Raw genomic sequence first — 26,092 nt, 5'->3', positions numbered from 1 at the left:
TGGGAATTCACTCATGGACGGTGTTCTTTAAACCTATTTGTTGTGTTGAATGCACGTTTTTTTGTTATTTCCCAGCAGTGTAGTCGTCTCTGACCGGAAGGGGCTCTTCCGTGCAGAAAGCAATCCGCCCCGCTTCCGATGAGAAGGCCGGCTAATCCTCGACAACAGTTTTGTTCCTAAAAATCTGAAGTGGCAAGAGCTGATCAATATCCATGGAGTCAGCGCCGAAAGATTTGCTGCGCGGTGGCTGATCGATGGGCCTGCTGGGTAATCCCATTTGGCTGGACAGTGTAGGGGGGTGTGTGGGGGGGGGGGGGGGTCCAATGGACTTTTATGTCTACCTCCATTTTTCAAATATCCAACATGTCGACATTTCTCTCTGGAACATTTACTATGACAGGCCGGGGCCTAATCTTGATCTTCTACTCAAAAGTTTTGCTGATCCCATTTTCCAAAGTGCTGCCATCTATGGGAGCCCGTACGTCATCGCAGTGGTTGCCAAACCTGAATTTCACCCACAAGCCGGGCGAGACCTCCTTCCATGCGGATCCGGTAAAAACTAAAAGAAAAGTTGATTTGAGGTACGGACACACTCTAATGAAGTACACAGTAGAGTCTTTTTTTGTTACTTTTATGAATGAGTGGAAAATAGTTGTTTGTTATGAACATGCATCTGTACCTATACATCTGTACACCTTAAAGTATGCTTTTGATGCAGATTATTAATTTTACAGCACAATGACGGGTTATGACACAGTCGTAACACGCCGATAGTCCAAGTCAACAAGGCGGCCGCCGTCATGTTGCGTTTATGATGTGCAAAATACGTTCATATTAGTCTTTGCAAAACCACACAGACTCACACACACTCTAGCCTCTGACCACACACACACACACACACACACACACAAGCAGAGCAGTGAGAGAGTATAAAAGGCGCATCCTTCCCACTCAGCAGACAAGTGCTCTTCGAACGCTCACACACTCCCTTCAACGGACCAAACCTCTTTTCTCAAGGTAGGGAAAAAAACAAAAAAACGTCTTTATTATCAGTATTTATATGCACGTTAAATATTGTATGCAAATTTTATTTTATAACTTTGTCTTATTGCTGGTATGCAATTTGTTTGACGTGAAGGAAAGTAATCATACTCGGACTAGATTGTCATGATGTAACGCTTGAAATAGATGGCCTGCGTCTTTTTTTCCTTGCATGCCGGCCGTTGTTACGTGACCGTTGCATTTATTTCAGCGATTGCTGCAATGAGCGTTCAAATGGAGAGAGCGCTCTATCATCAAGCTTATATTGTCTCCTGTACTTGCCCCGTGTGTGTGTGTGTGTGTGTGTGTGTGTTGCAGATGCCTGCAGGGCTGAGTGTGTGTGTGGTTCTGGTGGTCCTGTGCGCAGGTTCTTTGGGGTTCCCCTTCTCCTCCCATCTTGGGGACGACAACCGGCGTTCCTCCCCTGAAGAAGGTACACCATCCCGTCCGTCCGTGTCAATCAATGGCAACCACGGAAATGTGACGTGTGTGCGTGTGTGTGTGTGTGCGTCGATGTGCCTGCAGGCCACCTGGAAGCCGACGCCCACACTTTGGGGCAGCCGCATCTCCGACACAGCCGCTCCGTCCCCCAGCTCAGAGCTTCACAGGAGGACGGCGAGTCGCGAGCCAATCTCCGCGAGCTGCTGGCCAGACTCATCTCCTCCAGGAAAGGTGCGTGTTCACCTTCCGGCAAGGGTTGGGGAGGGGGGGGGGGGGGTCGGGGGGTTGCATGTGGCATCAACAATATGCGCTTCTCATTACTGAAGACAAGTGCTCTTCACTTGATGCCCCCCCCCCCCTTCCCACCCGTCACCACCACATCAGTCTCACTAATTATTGGCCCCAGTGCTGAGCGGCTTTGTAAAACGAATTAGCGGTTCTGGAAAGCTTTTGTGGTTCCAAAGTGCGCGGATCAAAGTCTTCTGGCCACTTGACGACACGTTGCTACTTGAATTCATGTTTATTTTTTCCAGAGAGAACGGGGGGGGGGCACTTGTTCCGTTTGTACATCCGAGACATTTTCCCAAAATGGGCTTTTAGTATTTTTCGACTTGACTCTTGCGATCGCTTTCGAGAAGGAAAGTTCTGGCTTTTCGAGAAAAAGGGCAAAGGTCACAAGGATCAGCAAGTCCTCTCGGCGACTCGCGCCGGCGTGCGCGCCCGCGCGGGGAGTCGTGTTCCTCCGGCGTTCACTTTGCATGTTTTCGGTGTGGGAGGTGTCGTTGTCGAGCCTTCTGCGGCCAATTTTTCTCAGCACACCAGGGAACTTGAAAGGTTGTGCTTCGCGTGTGCGTAGGAGTAAGTGGGCGGGGGGGGGGGGGGGGGGAGCAGAACATCTCCATCCGCAGAAATGCTGCTCGACTTCAATCGCGATAAAAATAAAAATAAAATATGACGGGAGCGGGAGAGAAACTTTTCGTTGGACTCGCCGGCCACAATATTAAGAACACCAGCCAGGGGGCTCTCATGTGTGCATTAGCGCTCTGTAATGAACTCCAGTGAAAGGATCGCGATAGTCGAAATGGCTTCGAAAGGACCTTTTCCTCCTCAAATCCGACAAAATGTCAATCAAAACCTGCATTTGTGTCGTCTCCCGCAGGTTCGGTGCGTCGGAACTTGTCAGCCAACAGCAGAGGCGGCGGGCCGAGTGGCGCCAACCACCGGATAGCGGACAGGGACTACATGGGCTGGATGGACTTTGGACGGCGCAGCGCGGAGGAGTACGAGTACTCCTCGTAGAACGGAAACGCTCCAACATGAAACACAACAGTTTACCTGATGACGTTGTACATTTGTTTGTAATGTACTGTTAAATGCAATATACATATGCCAAACTTTTGCCTCTCTGTCTCCCATTTGGTTATTGTCTTGAAAGTGCCGGAAATGTGGTGTCGGGGGGGTACGTTGAGACTTACTCGGCCGAATAATCAAAACAAACGTGACTGCTGGTCTCACGCTGGCTTTTCTTTGCCTAATGTTTAAAAGTCATGTAAACTTCTGTTGAGACTTTTTGACATCTATATAAGGAGCATTGTCTGCAGTTGTTGTACCGTCCTGTAATATGGTGAGTTTGAAGTCATAACTGAGAATCATCCATGCAAAAAGATAAAAATAAAATGTCATCTTGAAATTGATTTCAAATTGAAAGCGTCAATGAATCAGTCATTCTCTCGGAAAAAAGAAAATGTTGCCTCACATATACAGGAAGGAGGGGGGGGGGCTGCTGAATGTGTGTTCCTGCAAACGGAGGGGGGGCGGGGTCTCATGACAGACAGACTCCATCCCGGTGGAACGTAGGTATCATGTGTGCCGTTTGAGTATGAGGAAGGCAATAATGACGGCAAGAGAAAGGTCAAGCCGCAGCCGTGCCGAGATGAAAGTCTGCGAATGGGTGCTTGCGGGGGTGCGGCGTGCTCGGGAATACCTTCAAAGGAACAGTGGCTTTCATTAGGACCGGTGAGTTCAGGGCTCTGTTGTGAAATTGTGTGTTAATTGGTGCCCGTGAACATGGAACAAAGGCGCTGTGGCAAAGTAGCTGCAGTGCTGCTCAAGGTGCAAGCGGAGGAAAAAGTTTGCATGGCGCTGAATGGTGATGAAGTAGGCGGCTACGATGTGCCCATGTCCCCCCGGGCTCACTGCTCGATGTGTCTGTGTGTGCATTGGCGGGGGATCGATGGACAAACAAGATTCTGTGAATTATTCAGAGAAGTGGCTGGGGATGCCTTCGGGGAAGAGGATGGTTTGTCGCCATAGCCTGTGCGTGCGCGCATGTGTGAGCCCAGCATTCAAATGAGCACCGGCTCAGCGAAAAGATGCCTTGGTGAAATCATTTTTCAAACGCGTTTCAAACGCTAAGGCGTTTTTGAGCCGAAAAAAAACGACATAGTATAGTAAGGCATTTTTTAGCCGAAAAAAACGACCATGTATAGTTTTTGATCCGAAAAAAACGACCATGTATAGTAAGGCGCTTTTGGCCCGAAAAAAAACGACATAGTGTATAGTAAGGCGTTTTTGAGCCGAAAAAAACGACCATGTATAGTAAAGCGTTTTTTAGCCGAAAAAAACGACCATGTATAGTAAGGCGTTTTTTAGCCGAAAAAAACGACATAGTATAGTAAGGCGTTTTTGAGCCGAAAAAAACGACATAGTATAGTAAGGCGTTTTTGAGCCGAAAAAAACGACCATGTATAGTAAGGCGTTTTTGAGCCGAAAAAAACGACCATGTATAGTAAGGCGTTTTTGAGCCGAAAAAAACGACATAGTATAGTAAGGCGTTTTTGAGCCGAAAAAAACGACCATGTATAGTAAGGCGTTTTTGAGCCGAAAAAAACGACATAGTATAGTAAGGCGTTTTTGAGCCGAAAAAAACGACCATGTATAGTAAGGCGTTTTTGAGCCGAAAAAAACGACCATGTATATAGTAAGGCGTTTTTGAGCCGAAAAAAACGACCATGTATAGTAAGGCGTTTTTGAGCCGAAAAAAACGACCATGTATAGTAAGGCGTTTTTGAGCCGAAACAAACGACATAGTATAGTAAGGCGTTTTTGAGCCGAAAAAAACGACCATGAATAGTAAGGCGTTTTTTAGCCGAAAAAAACGACCATGTATAGTAAGGCGTTTTTGAGCCGAAAAAAACGACATAGTATAGTAAGGCGTTTTTGAGCCGAAAAAAACGACATAGTATAGTAAGGCGTTTTTGAGCCGAAAAAACCGACCATGTATAGTAAGGCGTTTTTGAGCCGAAAAAAACGACATAGTATAGTAAGGCGTTTTTTAGCCGAAAAAAACGACCATGTATAGTAAGGCGTTTTTGAGCCGAAAAAAACGACCATGTATAGTAAGGCGTTTTTGAGCCGAAAAAAACGACATAGTATAGTAAGGCGTTTTTGAGCCGAAAAAAACGACCATGTATAGTAAGGCGTTTTTGAGCCGAAACAAACGACCATGTATAGTAAGGCGTTTTTGAGCCGAAACAAACGACATAGTATAGTAAGGCGTTTTTGAGCCGAAAAAAACGACCATGTATAGTAAGGCGTTTTTTAGCCGAAAAAAACGACCATGTATAGTAAGGCGTTTTTGAGCCGAAAAAAACGACATAGTATAGTAAGGCGTTTTTGAGCCGAAAAAAACGACATAGTATAGTAAGGCGTTTTTGAGCCGAAAAAACCGACCATGTATAGTAAGGCGTTTTTGAGCCGAAAAAAACGACATAGTATAGTAAGGCGTTTTTTAGCCGAAAAAAACGACCATGTATAGTAAGGCGTTTTTGAGCCGAAAAAAACGACCATGTATAGTAAGGCGTTTTTGAGCCGAAAAAAACGACATAGTATAGTAAGGCGTTTTTGAGCCGAAAAAAACGACCATGTATAGTAAGGCGTTTTTGAGCCGAAACAAACGACCATGTATAGTAAGGCGTTTTTGAGCCGAAACAAACGACATAGTATAGTAAGGCGTTTTTGAGCCGAAAAAAACGACCATGTATAGTAAGGCGTTTTTTAGCCGAAAAAAACGACCATGTATAGTAAGGCGTTTTTGAGCCGAAAAAAACGACCATGTATAGTAAGGCGTTTTTGAGCCGAAAAAAACGACATAGTATAGTAAGGCGTTTTTGAGCCGAAAAAAACGACCATGTATAGTAAGGCGTTTTTGAGCCGAAACAAACGACATAGTATAGTAAGGCGTTTTTGAGCCGAAAAAAACGACATAGTATAGTAAGGCGTTTTTGAGCCGAAACAAACGACATAGTATAGTAAGGCGTTTTTGAGCCGAAAAAAACGACATAGTATAGTAAGGCGTTTTTGAGCCGAAAAAAACGACCATGTATAGTAAGGCGTTTTTGAGCCGAAAAAAACGACCATGTATAGTAAGGCGTTTTTGAGCCGAAAAAAACGACCATGTATAGTAAGGCGTTTTTGAGCCGAAAAAAACGACATAGTATAGTAAGGCGTTTTGAGCCGAAAAAAACGACCATGTATAGTAAGGCGTTTTTGAGCCGAAAAAAACGACATAGTATAGTAAGGCGTTTTTGAGCCGAAAAAAACGACCATGTACAGTAAGGCGTTTTTGAGCCGAAAAAAACGACATACTAAGTAAGGCGTTTTTGAGCCCAAAAAAACGACATAGTATAGTAAGGCGTTTTTGAGTCGAAAAAAACCACATAGTATAGTAAGGCGTTTTTGAGCCGAAAAAAACGACATACGCAAAAACGCCTTACTATACATGGTCGTTTTTTTTCGGTTCAAAAACGCCTTACTATACTATGTCGTTTTTTTCGGCTCAAAAACGCCTTACTATACATGGTCATTTTTTTCGGCTCAAAAACGCCTTACTATAGTATGTTGTTTTTTCGGCTCAAAAACGGCTTACTATACTGTGGCGTTTTTTTCGGCGCAAAAACGCCTTACTATACTATGTCGTTTTTTTGGGCTCAAAAACGCCTTACTATACTATGTCGTTTTTTTCGGGCCAAAAACGCCTTACTATACATGGTCGTTTTTTTGGGCTCAAAAACGCCTTACTTTACTATGTCGTTTTTTTTCGGGCCAAAAACGCCTTACTATACTATGTCGTTTTTTCCGGCTAAAAAACGCCTTACTATACATGGTCGTTTTTTTCGGCTAAAAAAACGCCTTACTATACTATGTGTTTTTTTTCGGTTCAAAAACTCCTTACTATACTATGTTGTTTTTTTGGGCTAAAAAACGCCTTACTATACATGGTCGTTTTTTTCGGCTCATAAACGCCTTACTATGTCGTTTTTTTCGGGCCAAAAACGCCTTACTATACATGGTCGTTTTTTTGGGCTCAAAAACGCCTTACTTTACTATGTCGTTTTTTTCGGGCCAAAAACGCCTTACTATACTATGTCGTTTTTTCCGGCTAAAAAAACGCCTTACTATACTATGTGTTTTTTTTTCGGTTCAAAAACGCCTTACTATACTATGTTGTTTTTTTTGGGCTAAAAAACGCCTTACTATACATGGTCGTTTTTTTCGGCTCAAAAACGCCTTACTATGTCGTTTTTTTCGGGCCAAAAACGCCTTACTATACTATGTCGTTTTTTCCGGCTAAAAAACGCCTTACTATACATGGTCGTTTTTTTCGGCTCAAAAACCCCTTACTATACTGTCGTTTTTTTCGGTTCAAAAACGCCTTACTATACTATGTCGTTTTTTTCGGCTCAAAAACGCCTTACTATACTGTCGTTTTTTCTGGCTAAAAAACGCCTTACTATACTGTGGCGTTTTTTTCGGCGCAAAAATGCCTTACTATACTATGTCGTTTTTTTCGGGCCAAAAACGCCTTACTATACTATGTCGTTTTTTTCGGGCCAAAAACGCCTTACTAAACTATGTCGTTTTTTTGGGGGGGCTCAAAAACGCCTTACTATACATGGTCGTTTTTTTCGGCTCAAAAACGCCTTACTATACTATGTCGTTTTTTTCGGGCCAAAAACGCCTTACTATACTATATTGTTTTTTTTGGCTCAAAAACGCCTTACTATACTGTCGTTTTTTCCGGCTGAAAAAACGCCTTACTATACTATGTCGTTTTTTCCGGCTAAAAAACGCCTTACTATACATGGTCGTTTTTTTCGGCTCAAAAACGCCTTACTATACTATGTCGTTTTTTTCGGCTCAAAACGCCTTACTATATTATGTCGTTTTTTGGGGCTCAAAAACGCCTTACTATACTATGTCGTTTTTTTCGGCTCAAAACCTTGTCGCTCTATCCCTGGACTACAACTGTCATTAAAAGAAGGAATCAATCACTCCATCAAAAGTGAGGACACTACTAAACAGGGCTCGTGTACCTTATGTTTAATCTTCAAATAACTGATGGCAAAATGGAACTATTTACAAGTTAAACTCGATCTGTACAATGAAATATACATGCAAAAGTACAAAATGAAAACAAGGAGCAAACACTTTGTCAAACAAGTGAAATGTGGACATGTAACAAAAACAAAAAAAAGCCCTCGACTGAGGTATCCAGTTCAAGTATGCGCACTTTGTCACAAAATAAATACAATGTTACACAGAAAGACTTTCTGAGCTTGATTTTGGCAAGAAATATTTCTATCCACAACTGAGTGGAACAAAACAATTTAGAAAACTGCTCCTCCAATTCCACTTCTCTTTTGCATTTGTGTCGAGTTTTGTTTCCCCTCCCAACGCCGCTTTTTGCCTTGTGTAAACAATCTTTTCACATAGCCAACAGTTTTACACACATCTAACCCTTAGGAACAAACAAAAAAGTACGATTAAAGGCGAGCAACTTTGGTGTACCAATACTACGCAGGACAGACAGTAACAAAAAAAACAAACAACTTTTGATCAAAGCGAATGATGATTGTAGCAGGTGGCACGCAACAAGCGGCAGTTCTTGCAGTACCTGGTCCATAACTGCGTTCCACACTCGCTCAAACGTATTGACGGATGTCTTCATAAATAGTTGCACTCAACGTTAAAACTGTAAAATTGCACATGAGAAAAAGAACTTAAGACGAGTGCATTTCCACTTGTGTTTTCCTTAGGCGATGGAGTCAAATACTTTGCTTACAAAAAAGTTTGGGATGTCTAGGCGCGATTTCAGGGTGGTCCTCAACTCCACAATACCATTCAGTCATAGTATAGCTTCATTCGGGACTTTCGGCGGAAAACCCAACACCCCAACTTTTCGGAGAGTAAGGTATCGACATGGTAAGGCTTTTAAACGCAACGTTTATTCTTTTAACAAGGTGGGTTGGGGGCGGGGGTCCTCACTGGACAGCGTATTCGTATGTCTCCACGGCAACGGTCCTCAAATCGGGAGTCTGTGGCTGTCCTTTTCTAGAAATGTACAAAACGTCCTTGGTGCATGGAGAGCAAACACAAACGCACACGCTGGGGTCACTTTCTATGGAAAAGCTCAACACCGGTCGCGTTTGAACCATTGCTCAGAAAAATAAATTACTAATACAGTATTGTATATAGACTTTGCATTATTCTTTACAATTTACGTTTTTTTTCTTCCTGTTGGGGTCAGTTTCCCTACCAAATGTGAGTGTGAAGCAGCGAGCAGCAGTAGACGAGAGCATGTGTGACCGCCGAAAGGACTTTGGGTCATTCGTGCTTTGTTTTGGGGGTTTTGTTTGTGTGTGTGTGTGTGGGGGGGGTTTCTTCTTCTTGCAAAGAAGGATGAGCTCAACGTTTCTTTTGGCGCAGCCAACGTTCCCGATGTTTGTTTCGACTCGGGTTGCAAAACGACTGGATTTTTCCAAAGTTGGAAAGTTCCCATGGACGAAACGGTGCTTGGCCAAATCGAAGGTTGCCTTCAATTGATGACTTGTACATACTTGGAAGACGTGCTTCTGCATCATTCAGACAACGGGGCGCTCGGAGTTTCGCCACGACAAACCTCCCATGGGAATTGACCTTTAAAAAATTTCGCAGCCCTTTGCAACCCCGGTTCAGACCCGCTTCTGCAGGCGACTCCGGACGAAGCCGCGCACCCCTTCGATGGGCCGCGCGTCCGTCTGATGCTTCCTGCGGTCGATGAAGGAAACGAGGCGCGAGGTGTCCAGGCAGCACTCGGCGGCGGCGCGGTCGTCGCCGGCCGCCCGCAGCCACGCCTCTTGCAAGCACAGCCCCGAGGGGGGTCTCCCGGCGGGCTCGCATCTCAGGAGCAGGCGGACAAAGTCGCAGGCCTCCCGGCTAATGCCGCGGAAGTAATCCTTGGGGAAGCTGAAGTCCTGCCGGCAGATGTTGAGGCACGTCTCCTCCGCGCTCTCGTCCAGGAAGGGGGAGGCGCCGCTCAGCATCACGTAGGCCACCACGCCCACGCTCCACACGTCCGACGTCAGCGCCACCGGCTCGCCCAGCACCAGCTCCGGGGACGCAAACTCGGGGCTGCCCAGCAGCGGGTGGACGTAGGGGGCGCCGCCCAGCTGCACGGCGTCGCCAAAGTCCGTCAGTTTGACCAGTGGCTGGCCACTGGAACCGTGCACCACCAGCAAGTTCTCGGGCTGAAAATTGGAAATTTTGAGTCCAGTCCAGACACAAACAAAAACACTGAATACATTCGTCAAAACACATTTCCGTTTCATCTTACTTTAATGTCCAGATGAGCTATTCTGCTGTTGTGCAAGTAGTGTAAAGCATCCAAAAGGTCTCGGAGGTAACGGGCCACCTTCTCCTCGGTTAAATTGCCCCAGTTGACGATGTAGTCCAGCAGACGGCCTTGGTCGGCCCTGATTTAAAAACAACAACAACAAGAGAAAAAAACATATTAGCTTCTTGCCGTCATACTAATACATATATGCGTGCGCCTTTCGACTTACATCTCCAGGACCAAGACGTAGCTGCTGGGGCTTTCGTACGTGTCCACCAGGTTGACAATGTTGGGATGTTGGAGCCTGTGGAGCAGGTTGACTTCCTGCGTGACTTGGTCCTGCCTCATCAGCTTCTTGTTCACCTGCTTGACGGCCACAGGCCTCTTCGTGGCCCGGTGGTCACAACGCTTGACTACTGAGAAGCGACCCCTGGTGGACAACAAAGGAAGTCAGGATCATGTCCGCGGGAAGCTGTTTGAGCCTTCAATTCAATCTCCTCAGCATTCAACTTAAGGTCCATTTTAGAGTCTTCTCTTGGTCCTCACCTGGAGATTTGAGGTTATTTGTGGTGCTAAACCGCTCAAGCTGATATCTGCATGCCGCTCATGGACATCTTTGGCCTACTTTGGGCAGACCCGTCATACAATAGTGCGGAAAAAAGGTTCTTTTTGGAGTGATTCATTTCACCGGTACGCTCAGTGTTGACAGTAACAACAAAGAGCTAACTGTCCGTTGACATAATAAACCCGCAAGCTACTTTATGTAAATTCACGCATCGTGCTTTGGACCGCGTGTACCTAATGAAGTGTCCAGTGCCTGTCTGTTCAACGCTGACATGTTACCTGCCCAGTTCCGCCACCTCGATGTAGTGGGACTCAAAGTTGTCTTTCCAGCTCACTCGTAATCCGTCGGTGGACACGGCTGACAAACACACACACACACACACACACACACGCGCGCGCGCGTCATTTAAACAGGCGTAGCAAAAGCGGAACGCGCGCGGCCACGCCGGTGTCTGCGACTCACCCAGCACTCTGAGGCTCGCCGTGGACGCGGAGCTGCCCAGCTCGTTGGCGGCGATGCACGTGTACACGCCGTCATCGTCCGAGGCCACGCCCACGATCCGCAGGGTTGCTTCGCCGGTGTCACTGAGACAAACGCATTCAGGAGACAACGCGCTGACGATGGTGTTCGCGGGTGGCTCATCACGTGTGTCGGGGGCCCATCAGCCCCCCAAATGATCTCAACATACAAAGTTTGATTTGCTAGCCTACCTGTAAGCGATGCTGAAGCGGCCGTTGTTGGTGAGGTTGCTCTGGTTGGGGCCCCTCCAGGTGACGGAAGCCCGGGGGCGACCGCACACCTTACACCTGAGGGTGACGCTCTCGCCATTGTCACACGTGACGTCGCTCAGAGGCACCAGGAACTCGGGTGGAACTGCAAGGGCGGGAGCCAAATGATCATTATTATGATGATGATGATGATTTTCTTTCAAAAACATGCCGCACGGCTGCCGGCTGCAGCGGGAGACGCTTACCATCATAAATGTAGTTTGGATTTAGAAGCTGGAAATGAAAGAGGAAGACGATATATGAGAGGATGGAGTGACTCCAGCTTAAGACTTTGGCGAGATGAACTCACCTTTACAGAAACTTTATTGCCATCTCTGGACTTCCGATAGCCATTTTCCAACTTGGCGTCTTTCTTGGCCTCCTTGTCCTTCTTCTCAGATTTCTTTCGGATGCGCAAGGTTGTATGCCAGGAAGAAGATTTCCGACTGCAATAATATTTTTTTTTTTTTTTTTTTTTAAGTACGTTATGAAATATTTGGTGTATTTGGAATGTCCTTTTCTCCGGACATTCCAACTTACTTAATGGGTCCCTCGGGGCACTCGGGTGTCATGGCTGAGGTGTGACCGAGGACAAATCCGGGGATCCAGCCTTCGGCGGCGGGACCCTGCTCGGTTGCCGCTTGAAACACCAGGAACATGTTCTGCTGGTTGCTGGCCAAAATCTGGACCACCTCGCCTTGACTTACGCTGATCTCATCCTCCTTGACTGCAATGTAGTCCTGGGTCACCAACATGGTGGAGACGCTACTGCTGCTGCTGCTTTCACTCTGCGTCACACGGAAGGAGGGGGGAGGGGGGAGAATCAAAATCAAAAAACTCAACCGCCATCTCCTAGGATCGACGTATTCATTTCGGATGTAGAAAAGTGGGAAGGCTTTTAAGATCTGTAGTGGTACCATGGCTTATGAGTACACAGTCAAATACGCGAAACTTTTTGACTTCAACATCAAAATGTATGTGGCCTTAAAAATATGTAAGCAATATCACGTTATGAATCATATTAAGAAAATTAACTCGTCTCTGTTGTAGATATTTCGAGTGACGAGGTGACTCAACTGAGCAACAAGGTACCACTACATGAACAAGTCGCTTAGTGCATTGCGAAACAGTAGATGGAAAGGTATGATCATTTGCAGAGTGTACAAGAAGGTTGGGAAAAGGGGAAGGTTTTCTTTGTTCGGCGGCTCCGGGCGAAGGTCAAAGGTCGTTAGCTTGGGTAAGAGCATCCCTTCGCAGTCAGCCCACAAAGGTCAGAGTTAATTGCGGGAAAGTGGACCATTTGAGCAAGAGAAGGACCCAGGGCGGGTGTTAGTAAAAGCGTGGTTAGAAGTCAGAAATGGAGAAGTGGTCTCAAGTCTTTGGTCCGCCAGAGAAGGTGAGATCTTAAGAAATTCTTCAGATGATCAAAGCCAGAAGGAGATGGTGCTGAAGAGCGGAGATGCGCAGGAGGGGTCAGATTAGTGGCGCCGGCCGCTGCGGCACAGGCGACGGGATGCGGCCGGCCGGCCTCCCCTCGGCCTCCGTGTTAGTCGGATCAGCGGCGCTCTTGAGCTCTTACCCCGTTACTCTGCGTGGACTGGATGGACTGCTCGCTGGCGGACGAGCAGGTGCTCATGCGGTCAGCGTCTTTGCTGTGCGTGGAGTGTCTGTGGCTTTGATTTGGGTTCTGGTTAGAATTCTGGCGGACCGGACTCTCAGACGCCTCTCCCGGGAAAGTGAAGGAGCCGGGGCGGCTCGCCGGAGAGCCCGGCATGGAGCTCCAGAAGCCGGACTTCTGGCCGGGGCTGGCCGGCGGCGGCGGCGGAAGGACGTCCTTGACAAAGGCCGGAAGGGCCAAAGGGGGCACGGCTCCGGGCCGCGTTTTGGGAGAGGGCATAGAGGGCAACTGCCCCACTGTGGCCCGGACCATAGGAGCCACAATACTGGTAGGGGTCTGTGCTTGGTCCTCTAGGTTCTGGAGGGGACGCTTGCCCTGCGGACTGCCCCCTGGGGGGAGCGCGGGGGAAGGAAGAGGACGGGGACCTGGACCTGGATCATAAGTGAGCACAACTAAAACATCAATCAAGCCAAGGTTTGACGATACAGACGAGAGCATGTGGCTGGCACGTGGAGTCGTACCGGACATCTTGTTGGGGCCTTCGGGATCGGCCCCGGGGTGGTGGCGGAGGGGTTGGGGCAGGCGAGAGGGCTGCGGGATCCTGGATGGTCGACGGCAGCCGCCTTGGGATCCCGCAGGGATCGATGCGCTTGCCGTGGAACTTCCCGGTGCGTTTGGCCCACTACTGCTTCCGCCTGGAGAGCCCGCGCTGGACACGCAAGGCCCCCCCGCGCTCGCCCCAACGTGGTTCCTCTGATAGTCGATAGGTGAGGTCAGAGCTACCACGCGGGAGACAAGACGCAACGTGTTCTTTTAACTTCTGTAAAACATGCCCCGCCCCCTTCACATTTCAGCTCACTGTTTAAGAAATTGCGTTGGCTCTCCAATATTTGGCCGATCTGAAGAGTCCACACTTCGCGCACCCCCGGGTGAGAGGAGTGCAACATGAACGACTCCACGGTGCCGTTTGCCAAGCGGGAGGTCAACACAAACTTGCAGGGGTCGCCGTCCGCGTTGTCTTCCAGGCCCAAACTGTTCGCCTGAAGCAGCACATACAACAAATCAACGTTTTGGACGACGGAAGGCGCTTGAATAAATCCGCAATCCTTTTTTCACCTTGATGCTGTTCTTGTACAGGAAGCCGGGTAAGGAGAAGCCTTTTTTCTTGTCCAGCGGCTCGCTGAAGATGAGCAGCTGCTCAAAGAGGAAGACTCTCCTCTCCTTCACTCGGCTCTCCGCGTCCGTCACCATGAACGTGTCCTGCAGCAGAAGGCGTCCCTGGGCCACGATCTTACCCTGGAGAGCACAGCCGGCGGGCCGCGTGAGCCCGTGTTCGAAACAAAAGATCCGGGCGGGGGTGCTTGCTTTGATTTCTTACTTCGAATCCCTGAAGCCGGCCAACATTCATCATGTCGTTGCACCTTTTAGGTACGATGCACATGACCTCCACTGCTTTCTGTAAGAGTCACAAATGGGTGTTGCTGCCGAGGGAAATCGTGAGTCTCGTCTGTTTTCTTACCTCCAGATCCAAAGACTCCAGCCCTGCCTTTTTCGAGTGCTTCAAGAAGTCCTACAACAAACGCACCATCAAGACGCTATTGTGGTCTGTAAGTTTGTAAGTCATATGGCACAGTCATCCCCCAAAATCCCGAGACAAAGATGACTTTCACACCCCTGGCCTACTTACTGGTTGAAACTGGATACATATAACCGCAAAGGACGGTCCGAAAAATTAAAATTTAAATTTAAAAATGTTATAATGATGATTGGAATTTGAAAAAAAATAAATAAAGCGCAGGGCGGCCCGGTAGTCCAGTGGTTAGCACGTCGACTTCACAGTGCGGAGGTACCGGGTTCGATTCCAACTCCAGCCTCCCTGTGTGGAGTTTGCATGTTCTCCCCGGGCCTCCGTGGGTTTTCTCCGGGTGCTCCGGTTTCCTCCCAAGTTCCAAAAACATGCATGGCAGGCTGATTGATCACTCTAAATTGTCCCGAGGTGTGAGTGAGGGTGTGCATGGTTGTTCGTCTCTGTGTGCCCTGCGATTGGCTGGCAACCAATTCGGGGTGTCGCCCGCCTACTGCCCGAAGACGGCTGGGATAGGCTCCAGCACCCCCGCGACCCTTGTGAGGATGAAGCAGTTCGGAAGATGAATGAATGAATGAATGAATGAATAAATAAAGCGCACCCAAACTAGGATTTTGCACACAGCAAACACTCAGAACGTCCTCTTTTAAAGCCGGTACATTTGGCTCCTCCCTAACACTCAAAGTCGGTTTCTCTTCCCCATAGGCGCTTGGGACCAAATGTTGTCAAATAGGAAGGGAGGACCGCTTCTCCATCACACAACGTTTGGTGCTATCTTGCGGAATATCTTGGCAATTCAGAGAGCCCACAAAAACAGCGAGGCAGCAAGATTTCTCAATGTTTGGCGCCCCCTAGTGTACAACAAGACACCAAACCTTGAGCAAGAGCTGGTACTTCATGATCCGCTGGACCGGCTTGATGAGCAAGTCTGTGATCTGCAGTCGGTGGCCAAGCCGCCGTTTCAGGTCCTGGCACGACAGACGGTGAAGCTCGGTGAAAAGAAAGCTCGCTGGCACGCGTTTCACTTGCGTTTTTTTTGGAGTTTCCACATTACCTCAAAGTAAGTATCGATGTACTCTGCCACAATGTGCTCCGACTTGGGCTTGTTTTGACAATACACCACATACATGTTTAGTCTCCGCTCCTACACGTGAAGAAAAAAAAAAAAGAAATAGATGATGGGGTAGAAAAAAAAGAGCAACACACAGGATTGGAACCACATAGACAACGAACCTGCTTGAGAAAGAGCGGTCCCAGTCTGTCTGGATCGTCCAAACATTTTTCCAATTCACCGAGGAAGAAACTGAAGGAATGAAGAAACGAGAAGACCGTTAAGCTTTGTCGCAGAAAGTCTCGTCAGACATCCCTTACTTACTCTTTGTGCCAGTCAAAGATTTGATGGATGTTGCCAAACACCATTTTGTCTTTTCCCTTCATGTCATCGGGGACGCCCTCCTCCTTCATCCTGCTCATGTAACCCTAACGGACAAACACACAATCACGGCGGCGATAAAAACGCACGCACGGCGCACACTTGACGGCAAATGAGTGACGCTTCATTCACCTCCACCACCTGACCGAGGTCTCTGATATAATCCCGCTCCGTTTCCACCAAATCCATCAGGATGCATCTTCAAAGAAATTGCAGAGTCAGGACAGATTTACAAAAAAATGTGTCAGGATTTCTAACGGAAGGTGACATACTGCCTCTTCTTGAGAATGCCGGCCCGCCGCTCGTCCATCTCTTCCACGGGGGAGGATGAGGAGAGGAGGGAGTTGTCGGGTGGTTTGAAGGAGGGGGAGCTGCTGTCTCCTTGGTCCACCGACAGCGAGCTGGGACGGTCCTCGAGAACCTGCACCAGCGAGGTGAACGACAATGAACCGAATGTGATTCGGCGCGCGGGCTGCGTTCAAGATTTCATTCATTTCTGCTTTCATTAGCCTTCGTTTGCGCTCAAATTTCCTACCATCTTGCTTTTGACCAGCTCCTCAATGGCGCTCACCAACTCGGCGGCACTGGGCGTCTCGGAGCTGGAAGGGCGGACCGACAGACGAGAGGAGCTCTGCGGGAATACGGGTAGAAAATGAGCTCCGCTTCAAAACAAACCTGCTTCCTTTAGGGCCCGTGTCCAACACAGTCACGCGCGCCGCGCAGCTCACATTCAACCGGTCTAAAGTGGACTCCGATGAAGCAGTAGCGTATAAATGGAATGCAACGTTTTAAGCCTGGTGTTGGGAAGCGGGTCCATTGACAGTTTTGTTGCAGGGTGATTGGTCTCTTTTGTTAGTGATGTGATTTTAAAATATAGAGCTATGGTCAAATGATCAAAGTTCTAATCACAGTGAAAACGAAGTTAGGGGTTAAAAACAAAAGTTGAAAAGATGTGCCACTAAATCTTTCGAAAGTCCATCCATCCATTTTCCGAACCGCTTAATCCTCACTAGGGTCGCGGGGGGTGCTGGAGCCTATCTCAGCCGTCTTCGGGCAGTAGGCGGGGGACACCCTGAATCGGTTGCCAGCCAATCGCAGGGCACACAGAGACGAACAACCATCCACGCTCACACTCACACCTAGGGACAATTTAGAGCGTCCAATCAGCCTGCCACGCATGTTTTTGGAATGTGGGAGGAAACCGGAGCACCCGGAGAAAACCCACGCAGGCCCGGGGAGAACATGCAAACTCCACACAGGGAGGCCGGAGCTGGAATCGAACCCGGTACCTCTGCACTGTGAAGCCCACGTGCTAACCACTGGACTACCGGGCCGCCTTCTTTCGAAAGTGAAAATGCGTAAAGAAAGGAAAATACAGGATCATGTGAGGATAAAAAAAATCAAAACAATGGGGAGAAAATCTGTTCAAGTGCAATATGCGGTCCTGCTTTTGAGGTGATGTCATCTTTACAATGGGACAAAAGGGAGATGGAGTCCTTTTACGTAAGTATAGAAAAGTATATAAAAGAAAAAAAAAAATCAATATGCATATTTCAGGAGAGTCTCACCCTTGCGCTGCTGTGCTTCCCCAATTAGGTTTTCTGGGTGAGCCTGTGTGTGCTCTTGTGGCCTCGCCAGCATTTATACAGATGCCAATTATGAGATTCAACGCACAGAGGGTAAAAAAAGGGAGATGAGGGACGAGCGGGGGGGAGGGAGAGTGGTGATGGCAACAAGGGGGGGGAACAAACGTTTTAACCTCTTCAATACGGCGTTGGGCTTGGGGCTCCATCTTTGGACTTGATACATCAGCTATGTTTTGCGCTTGGAAAAAGTCTTTCGAGCTTCTCGGCGCGCAGAAAAAGCTGCGGCGTTGTTGCATTTTCAACGGGCGGGAGGAGAACGGCTTCTCGATTCTGTTGCCCTGACTACAACTGTGTGCTCGAGAAACATCAAGTCAAAAAGAAAAGAAATAGATGCACCGGTGGGAACAGTCACTAAGATACTAAGAGTATTGTTTGGGGGGGGGGGGGGGGGGGGAATACAAAACGGACAAAAGTTTCAAGAAGCTCACATCAGAAAAAAAGGGGGACTTCATCCGTGGCGATACATTGTTAGAAAAAAAAAGCAAAAGAAAAAGAGCAATTGGAAAAGAGCATTTAGAGGTGAGGAGTGCTGGGGGGGGGGGGGGGTTGGGGGTGGGGTGGGGGGGAGTGAGGGAAGAAAGCGGGAGGAAGATGAGGCTTTTCAGATGGAGAGGTACGGAAACTGTGACAAAGCAAAGACAGGACATAAATCAAGGTAATGCTACACAGTATGGCAAACAATACAATCAGGAAAAGAAAAAAAAAAGAAAAAAAAAGAGAAACACAAATTAGTGTCAGAAGAAAAACTCGCAGCGGCCTCAAATAAATTGTCAGAAAAGGAAAGAATAGGAAGATCCACCTCAAACTATCACAAAAATATTCAGACTAAAAGTAAATTCAAACCTGGACAAATTAAAAATTATGATGAGGAATGACGTGTTCTGCGAGTGTCACCTCCCCTCCTCACTTTTTTTTTTTTAATAACAAACCTCTGAGGTAAATTTTTTTTATAACATCTAGTTTCTCCCGTCAGCGTCCACACAAACACGGCTCAAAACCTTTTTTTTTCACCTGCTACCTGCGCATTTTATTTGAGAAAATGTATCACTCAAACATACGATCGATAACTGAACACTAAATAAAAAACATCACTTGGAGGTGACTTTAGGGAAAGCTCAAAACACGTTTTGCAAATCTCTTCCTGCGCGTCGGCTTCGAACGGCCTCGCGTTGCGCCCGCGCCGTCACCTTATCGTCCTGCGAGTCCGGCTGGAGCAGGCTATGCTGCTGGATGGCCATCGGCGGAGGCAGTGGCACCGAGTCGGGACACTCCTCGCCTTCCTCCTCGCCGCAGCTCTGCATGCCCGAAGAACTGGATTTGGACAAGGTGCCGCTCGACAGCCCCTCGTTGCGCACCCTCTGCAACACAGATAAACAGCCTATCGAATCGCATCGTTCTGCAGAGCGGCGACAGGAAGTGGCGGCGGTGGCGGCGTCTGTCCACCTCCTCCACGCTTTCGTCCTGAGGGGTGGCGGCGCTGTCGTCCGAGTCTTTCTGGGATCCCGTGGTCATCTCGCCGCTCTTCCTTACCTCGCGGCTCTTCTTGTGCTTGTGGGCCAGCTTCTTCACGTGACCGTCTACCTTGCCGCTGCTCAGCCGCCGCACGGGGCTGGTGAGCCACTTTCGCAACGTGTTGCCTGCCGGACGCGGCGCAAGTCGCCGACATGTTGAGACAGTCGGACGGCCTTTTGTTTTTCCAGGCGGCGTCGTCGTCTCGCCTACCTGGTCGTTTGGGCCCGGGCGAAGCGTGGCCATGACCGGGCTGAAGTGTAGCAGAGGATCCTGGCAAGATGGAGTCATTGCTGCACACTGACAAGGTGTCTGCAATGACATAACGTCTCGTCAAAAACGATTAACTCTCGGTGCATCTTATCGACTAGGACTTCATCATATTGATCGCAATTTCGGCTGCTGCGACGGTCGTTCGGCGGAACTCTTTGTTACCTTTGTGGTTGAAGATGCCCTCCATCTCCATGGAGGAGCGCGAGTGCGCGATGCAGAGCGTGGAGCAGGGGACCAAGCCCTCCAGAGCCGGGGAGCGCTCGGTGGTCCTCACCAGGCACCAGTCGGGCTTGTCGTGGCAGCGCTCCAGAACCTCCACCGTCTGCCCGCGCCGCACCGTCAGCTCGTTGCTGTTGCTCGCCATGAAGTCGTGAATCACCACCGTCAGCTCGCAGCCGCCGGAGAGCTGCGGCATGAGGAGGGTGAGGAGGAACCGAGCGGCTCGCGCGCTTGGAAGCCAGACGGGGGCACCTCACCTTGTCACTGTCCAGCGTGTTCTGTGACGTGCGTGAGGCCAGCGAGATGGTGTCCGGTTGACTGCTGCCTTCACCTTGACTGTCAAGATCTTCCCCATCCCTAAAGCACAACATCGATTCGCTTTCTATCCCGCAGTAATTACCCCTGAGAATTGGCTCGGGAACCACGCGTTGACACAAGGATCGTATTCTTATGTCGCCGCATGAGCTCAAACCTCACGTTGGCGTCGTCTAAACGTTGCCATTTGGTTACCTTCGGCCTTTGTGGTGTTTGGCAGTGCTGGCTTTGGGAATATGGATGGGTTCCTTGAGCGCACCCCTCAGGTGGATGGTGCGCTCCTGGATCACCTCCCTGATGTGCTTGATCCAGTCCTGCTTGTTCTCAATGTTGGAGGCCTGTTGACGAGCAGGTCAGTCAAAAAGGTTAAGGCCATTTGGAAATCAAAGCGATTTCAAGAGATTTGCGGTTTCGCGCCGTGTTTCCCACAAGTCTGAATGAAACATTGGCTTCTCTTCGCAGCTGGAGGTTTGGACTCCGGTAGTTACAGGAGTTCTTTAAAATTTCACGCTGAAGAAAGTCAATACAGACCCCCAAAATTAAGAGTTGCTTTTGCGTTGCGGTTTCAGACTTGGGAGAAGTTGAAGGGCTGTGTTGCAGGGGATATTTTGTACTCACCATCGCTCCGTGTTTGGATCCCTGACTTAGCTTTGAATTTGAAATATGAGATAGACAATTTCACTGGTTTGGTTTTACATGTGGATACATTTTCTTTGATCACATGATAGAATGACATGATTACCAGTCAATAAAATAACAACCAAAAAAAAATAGCGGCACAAGACCAACAACCCGCCTAGACGGTGTAGCCCGATTAAAACCGCGGCAGACGGCGGTGAATATGGAGTTAGTCATGAGAGCTTGTCGCATGGTACGTACAGAACATTGCATAGCTGTTAGTTGAGCAACTCCATTTGTTACTCAGTGGAAAGTTGACTTTAGCTTCATGCTCTTCCAAACACTGACACAAATCGCAACCTTTTTGCCACTTTGGAAATAAAGGAGGGGGCGGGGGGGATTTGAGAAAATGACACCGAAAATGGTGGTCCAATCAATAAAAAGTGGAGTTGTTGCTTTCGAAACAACGGCGTGCAGCCCAGCTTGTGGGCGTTGAGAAGTCAAACAAGTGTCAGCGGCGTTGGTGGAAGCATGTCAGCCCACAGAGAGACTTTGGAGACTAAACATCCACAGAAAACACAGCCCCGGATAGACAAGACGCGAGCGCTAACAAGGCACAATCAAAAGCAAAGGATCAACGGAGACGTGCAAAAAAAACGCAAAAAAAGGGGAATTGAGGTGGGCATGGTGATGACAGAAAAGTGGCCGGCCACCTTGAAGCCGCTCATGCGATCAAAGGCAGACGTCGCCGAGTGACAGCAAGACCAAGCAGAGTCGTTTTTTAAAAAAAAAACACAACGACCGTATAAAAACATCGTCATTGCTATTTGCTGGGTGTCATTCCCAATGATCACCCGCATGCATCACCCGAATGAACTGTTGGGTCCAGCAGTTTTATCGGAGTTTTTTTTCTTCTTTTTTTTTTTAACACATCAATTTTTGTCGCGTGAAAATCAATTTTGGTTGACATTTTCAATGCATATTATCTTTTTTTTCTCCGCTTCTTCCTTATAAAGCTGACGTACTTTTTTTTATACAGCCAGCATAGCTTTGACTTCGATAAGAATGCTATTTTTTTTTCCTCCATGGTCAACAAAGGAGAAGTCCACTTGTTAAAATCGAAATGCTGTCATTCGTTTGGTCTTTCGGGGTGCAGTTTGGAGAGTACGACATGAACTTGCTTGGTGGGCAAAAAGTGAAAAGTATTTTACCTTGAGAACGATCTTGTTGTCTGACGTCGGCGTGCGTCCCACCCAAAGAGCAAACTTGCAGGGATCTCCCTCAACATGCTCGGTCACCCCTAACTCGGAGGTCTACGGAGAGAGCCGGGTAATAATCATGTGGACCGGGAATGTCGCAAAGATAAAAGCGTTGCGGAGGACTCACAAAGAGTTTGCTCTTGTAGATGTATTTGCTCCTGCCGTTGGAGTCCTTGACCTCCTTGCTGAAGACCAGCGACATCTCAAAGAGGAACAGGTGTCTCTCTCGGCCCTTGCGGATCAGAGTCTTTGGATCCCACACCTGGAAGGACTCCTGGAGGATCAGCTCGCCTTGCGATTCAATGTTCTCATCAAAACCTGCGGGAGGAGGGAGGAGGGAGCGTGAGCGAATGACACGTCAGCAATGAGCGACTGAATGCGTGGTTCACCTTCCAGCATGGACAGATGCATGGCGTCGTTGGCTCGCTTGGGAACGCTGAGCATCACCTCCAGCCCGTCCTTGATCTCGCCTTTGCCTTCTTCACAGCATGTCAGCAGCTCCTAGAAAAGCACCAAAAAAAAAAAAAAAAACACACAACAAAAAACATTTGGTGTGTGTTGTCTGGCGATACCAAAGCACCTATTCTCTTTTTGGTTGTCATTTTGATGCAGGTACCTTCAGCAGGAGCTGATATTTTGTGATTCTCTGCACAGGTTTAATCAGATAGGAGGAGATTGAGTTGGCTAGTCGGTGCCTTTGTTGAATTTCCTGTCAAACCCCCGCGGAGAGAGGAAAAAAAAAAAAACATACGTCAGACACCAAAACATCATGTCCTGCAGTTGTATTGTGATGACTGTGACATTTAAACGTACATCGAAATAGTTCCCGGCATGCTCCAGGATGAGCTGAGTGGAGTCTGGCTTGTTCTTGCAGTAATTCACGTACATTTGGAATTTATCGGCCTATAAAAAACAAGAGCCATAAATGATCCGGATTCGTCACGGGTGATCGACATGATGTTTCTTGAGAAGCAACACATACCCACGTGACAAAGCAATGCCCAACATCCTCAGGCAACTGCTCGTATTTCTCCAGCTCTTTGAGAAAGATGCTGAAAAAGGAGAAGATGCACCAAGACAACGCATGTTTAAGGTGGCAATGCAACTATGCGGAAAGAGCTAAGCGAACACTCGGAGGCGCAAAAACACACCGTTTGGTTTTCAGTATTTTGTTTGGCCCAGTAGATGCACGGAGGGGGAAAAAATAGGAGCTTACTTATGATGGAATTCATAAAGATCCTGCATGTTCCCAAAGATGATGTGCTCTTTATTGAGGATTCCCGGGGGGATCTCCTCCACCCCGCTCGTCATCTCCCACAGGTAAGTCTGCAAGAAGCCGCATGAAGATTCAATTGTGCTGCTTGTCGATGTTTAAAAAAAAAAAAAAAAAAAAGTCGATTTCAAACTGACATCCATGCACTCCCGCAGGTCTCGCACGTAGGCCTTTTCCGTCTGGATCAGCTCTGCCATGATGAACCTAAACAAAAACATGGAGGCACGTATTGATTGCAACGATCTTAGCTTTTCACAGGCAAATCCCGGTCAGAGGTCGTAAAACGAAGAAGTGGCTACGTACTCTTTTCTGCGTGCGGACTTTCGTTTCTCCTCGTTGAGCTCATGGGCGGCATCCCTCAGCTTGACGTCCGAGCCCGGAGCTGTGGCGGGAATGATGTCCAGCTGCAGATCCTTACTCTGACAAAGTAGTGATGACATGATACGTTTACAACACGGGGTGGCACTGAGCGACAAGAGTTTGTACGGACTTACGGCCTTGTTGGAGTCGGACGAGATGCCCAAGGCTTTCTCCAGGCTGCAGCGGTACTTGTCCATTCGCAGGGAGAAGTCCCGGTAGCGCTTGTCCACGGCCGTCACCCACTTCTTGATCTCGCCGGCGTGGCTGTGACCTTTGTCGCAAAAGCCGCCGGCCAGCTGGATGAGCAGCTTGACGCGCTCCTTGGTTTGCTGGGGAGGAGCAAAGCGACAAGGCTCGCACGCGTGCGTCCACCCGGCCAGGGCGAGAGAGAGTGAGCCGCGACCCACCTTGGCGGTGATGTGGAAATCCTCGTGCTCCTTCAACAACTCCTGCGTGTGGTGGATGCTCGAGCCAGTGGAGGTGTGCGTGGACAGGTAAAACTCGCCCGTGTCGTGAATCCACTCAAGGGCCTGAAAAGAAACGGTTCATGTCCGGTCAAGCCGAGCGGAACCGGACGAATGCCTGCCATCTCTCTCACCTGTTTGGCACTGCGTTCAAACACCACATACTGCTGACACTGGTCCAGACGGCGCTTCCGCATGGTCCAGAAGTGGAGGACGCGGTTTTCTCTCTGCAGTAGCTCATTGAGAATGTCTGCAAAAGCGGAACAAAAACTCACACGTAAGGGAAGCAAAGATGAGTCAAGATTCATTCATTCATTCATCTTCCGAACCGCTTGATCCTCACTAGGGTCGCGGGGGGTGCTGGAGCCTATCCCAGCTGTCTTCGGGCAGTAGGCGGGGGACACCCTGAATCGGTTGCCAGCCAATCGCAGGGCACACAGAAACGAACAACCATTCACACTCACACTCACACTTAGGCACAATTTAGAGCGTCCAATCAGCCTGCCACGCATGTTTTTGGAATGTGGGAGGAAACCGCAGCACCCGGAGAAAACCCACGCAGGCCCGGGGGAGAACATGCAAACTCCACACAGGGAGGCCGGAGCTGGAATCGAACCCGGTACCTCTGCACTGTGAAGCCGACGTGGTAACCACTGGACTACCGAATCGATATCGAACAATTCGAACCTCATATTATGGGATGTACGTATGTTCTAGTTTGATGCACCAGTGTATTCGCACCTTAAGCTGGATCTGATTGTTCTTGAACAAATACTTTGACGCAATCACATTTTAGTCAGTTTGTGGAAGGCATGTTGCTCAGTGGTATTTACAAAGTAACGCTACGAAGCGTTCCAAAACAAGTCAGTGGAGTTAGAGAGCTTTCGACAACATTCCTATTGAATGTGTGAAAATGATTCCCTATCCGTATTAAGCATTTCTTACGGATTCCTACTTTAAAACGGAAACTCTTTGTCATCTATTAGATCCATCCAGCCCATCTGCTGTCTAAATTGCCATCTTTGGAGGACAAATTGTGCAGCCGCTCCCCAACCAGCCAAAACTGACTTTTAACTTGCTGCTCCGGTGCTTTGACGTGACTCAGCAATCCCGGCATGTTGACGCTGTTCCTGTGCATGTACTTGAGGAAGACGTCCGCATTTCTCCTGGCCAGGGTGCACGCCTGATTGACAACAAGAACAAAACGGGCGAGCTCAGAGGTGTCGCGTAGAAACGGCTTTGAGCTTCCAGGGGGCTCATTTCAACCTTGAGGAAGGCTTCCTTCTGCTCCAGGTGTTTACTGATCATGGGGGTCACATGGTCCGTCTCGCAGTTGGGGCCAAGTTTGTCGGCTCCTCCGCACCAGTCCTCCTCCCTCTTATACTCCTGCTCCAGGCTTTCCAACACACTACACACCTGCAAGGGGAAGAGCAGATTAGATCGCCTCCTACAATGGAGAACGTCAACGCCAGTGTTTTTTTTTTCCTTCAGCCCCATAAATGCATCCTACTCGGTCGGATTAATAGCATGCACTATAAAAATAAAAAGGGGGTGGGGGGCATTACAATGTGAAATCTGGCCTATTGCATGTCCTACTTGCTCCGAAGTTTTGTAGAAGGCCACAGAGGCATTGACCAGCTTGAGCCGGTCTTCCATTTTGAGCATGAGCTGCTGCCAGTGCGACGCCACGCTCTCGGCGCACTCTCTGATCAAGTCCATGTCGTAGTGGTTGGCCTGCAGCAGAGCCTCGGCCTTCTGTTGAACCTGCAGGGCGCTCTGGTGGGTCTTCTGCAGGCAGAAAGTGGGGGAAAAAAAACACAATGAGGGGGTGGCCGGTGATGGAGACAAGAAGCATTGGCCCAATAAATGTTGGGAAAGAACTGCAATCAACGAACGGAACCTCAATGGCATGCTGAAACTGTTCATGTTCCCTCTGCAGCTGCTCGGCTTCCTGCAGGGAGCTGGCCGTGATGAGACCCGCGTTTAACATGGACTCGCCGTTACGAATCCAACCCAGAACCTGCACGGATAGATACTATTAAATCCCCCACCAA

At 48.6% G+C, this 26,092-nt stretch overlaps 2 protein-coding genes across 4 annotated transcripts in view; one reads left to right on the top strand and one right to left on the bottom strand.

The window, feature by feature from the left end:
* The first annotated feature begins 856 nt into the window (after nucleotides 1-856).
* LOC127604672 (cholecystokinin-like) lies at nucleotides 857-3,176 on the top strand. The gene is made up of 4 exons (XM_052071882.1): nucleotides 857-1,017; nucleotides 1,360-1,474; nucleotides 1,567-1,713; nucleotides 2,642-3,176. The coding sequence occupies exons 2-4, from the start codon at nucleotides 1,360-1,362 to the stop codon at nucleotides 2,779-2,781; spliced, it is 402 nt and encodes a 133-aa protein (XP_051927842.1). The 5' UTR covers nucleotides 857-1,017; the 3' UTR covers nucleotides 2,782-3,176.
* A 4,672-nt stretch (nucleotides 3,177-7,848) lies between these two features.
* trioa (trio Rho guanine nucleotide exchange factor a) overlaps nucleotides 7,849-26,092 on the bottom strand; it is a 43,594-nt gene continuing 25,350 nt past the window's right edge. Inside the window, exons 19-63 of one of the 3 annotated variants that reach the window (XM_052069905.1) lie at nucleotides 25,939-26,058; nucleotides 25,635-25,826; nucleotides 25,305-25,454; nucleotides 25,107-25,221; nucleotides 24,173-24,288; nucleotides 23,982-24,104; nucleotides 23,709-23,903; nucleotides 23,518-23,633; nucleotides 23,352-23,418; nucleotides 23,158-23,267; nucleotides 22,924-22,993; nucleotides 22,755-22,844; nucleotides 22,558-22,650; nucleotides 22,331-22,442; nucleotides 22,069-22,259; nucleotides 21,894-21,995; nucleotides 20,683-20,712; nucleotides 20,260-20,402; nucleotides 20,007-20,106; nucleotides 19,693-19,936; nucleotides 19,471-19,569; nucleotides 19,192-19,385; nucleotides 18,936-19,106; nucleotides 16,638-16,733; nucleotides 16,375-16,523; nucleotides 16,235-16,301; nucleotides 16,046-16,149; nucleotides 15,904-15,973; nucleotides 15,725-15,814; nucleotides 15,546-15,638; nucleotides 14,605-14,655; nucleotides 14,464-14,541; nucleotides 14,202-14,381; nucleotides 13,945-14,125; nucleotides 13,607-13,864; nucleotides 13,047-13,516; nucleotides 12,008-12,255; nucleotides 11,778-11,913; nucleotides 11,674-11,701; nucleotides 11,411-11,573; nucleotides 11,163-11,284; nucleotides 10,979-11,057; nucleotides 10,365-10,565; nucleotides 10,136-10,274; nucleotides 7,849-10,049 (exon numbers count right to left, since the gene is read on the bottom strand). In XM_052069905.1, coding sequence (XP_051925865.1) covers nucleotides 9,495-10,049; nucleotides 10,136-10,274; nucleotides 10,365-10,565; nucleotides 10,979-11,057; nucleotides 11,163-11,284; nucleotides 11,411-11,573; nucleotides 11,674-11,701; nucleotides 11,778-11,913; nucleotides 12,008-12,255; nucleotides 13,047-13,516; nucleotides 13,607-13,864; nucleotides 13,945-14,125; nucleotides 14,202-14,381; nucleotides 14,464-14,541; nucleotides 14,605-14,655; nucleotides 15,546-15,638; nucleotides 15,725-15,814; nucleotides 15,904-15,973; nucleotides 16,046-16,149; nucleotides 16,235-16,301; nucleotides 16,375-16,523; nucleotides 16,638-16,733; nucleotides 18,936-19,106; nucleotides 19,192-19,385; nucleotides 19,471-19,569; nucleotides 19,693-19,936; nucleotides 20,007-20,106; nucleotides 20,260-20,402; nucleotides 20,683-20,712; nucleotides 21,894-21,995; nucleotides 22,069-22,259; nucleotides 22,331-22,442; nucleotides 22,558-22,650; nucleotides 22,755-22,844; nucleotides 22,924-22,993; nucleotides 23,158-23,267; nucleotides 23,352-23,418; nucleotides 23,518-23,633; nucleotides 23,709-23,903; nucleotides 23,982-24,104; nucleotides 24,173-24,288; nucleotides 25,107-25,221; nucleotides 25,305-25,454; nucleotides 25,635-25,826; nucleotides 25,939-26,058 — 6,501 coding nt within the window. In that variant the 3' untranslated portion in view covers nucleotides 7,849-9,494. Of the gene's footprint in view, nucleotides 10,050-10,135; nucleotides 10,275-10,364; nucleotides 10,566-10,978; nucleotides 11,058-11,162; nucleotides 11,285-11,410; nucleotides 11,574-11,673; nucleotides 11,702-11,777; nucleotides 11,914-12,007; nucleotides 12,256-13,046; nucleotides 13,517-13,606; nucleotides 13,865-13,944; nucleotides 14,126-14,201; nucleotides 14,382-14,463; nucleotides 14,542-14,604; nucleotides 14,656-15,545; nucleotides 15,639-15,724; nucleotides 15,815-15,903; nucleotides 15,974-16,045; nucleotides 16,150-16,234; nucleotides 16,302-16,374; nucleotides 16,524-16,637; nucleotides 16,734-18,935; nucleotides 19,107-19,191; nucleotides 19,386-19,470; nucleotides 19,570-19,692; nucleotides 19,937-20,006; nucleotides 20,107-20,259; nucleotides 20,403-20,682; nucleotides 20,713-21,893; nucleotides 21,996-22,068; nucleotides 22,260-22,330; nucleotides 22,443-22,557; nucleotides 22,651-22,754; nucleotides 22,845-22,923; nucleotides 22,994-23,157; nucleotides 23,268-23,351; nucleotides 23,419-23,517; nucleotides 23,634-23,708; nucleotides 23,904-23,981; nucleotides 24,105-24,172; nucleotides 24,289-25,106; nucleotides 25,222-25,304; nucleotides 25,455-25,634; nucleotides 25,827-25,938; nucleotides 26,059-26,092 lie in introns of those variants that run through there. The other 2 variants (XM_052069907.1, XM_052069906.1) reach the window with 2 other exon arrangements.

This window comes from Hippocampus zosterae, chromosome 7 (genome assembly GCF_025434085.1).
Source record: "Hippocampus zosterae strain Florida chromosome 7, ASM2543408v3, whole genome shotgun sequence".
Taxonomy (NCBI): domain Eukaryota; kingdom Metazoa; phylum Chordata; class Actinopteri; order Syngnathiformes; family Syngnathidae; genus Hippocampus; species Hippocampus zosterae.
This window is presented reverse-complemented; position numbering and strand designations above follow the sequence as displayed.

What these genes read in the sequence shown, in the direction of transcription:
- LOC127604672 (XM_052071882.1), top strand. Translation starts at nt 1,360, where the DNA reads ATGCCTGCAGGGCTGAGTGTGTGTGTGGTTCTGGTGGTCCTGTGCGCA. An exon ending in GCGTTCCTCCCCTGAAGAAG is followed by an intron (nt 1,475 to 1,566) that starts GTACACCATCCC and finishes ATGTGCCTGCAG; the next exon opens with GCCACCTGGAAGCCGACGCC. An exon ending in ACTCATCTCCTCCAGGAAAG is followed by an intron (nt 1,714 to 2,641) that starts GTGCGTGTTCAC and finishes CGTCTCCCGCAG; the next exon opens with GTTCGGTGCGTCGGAACTTG.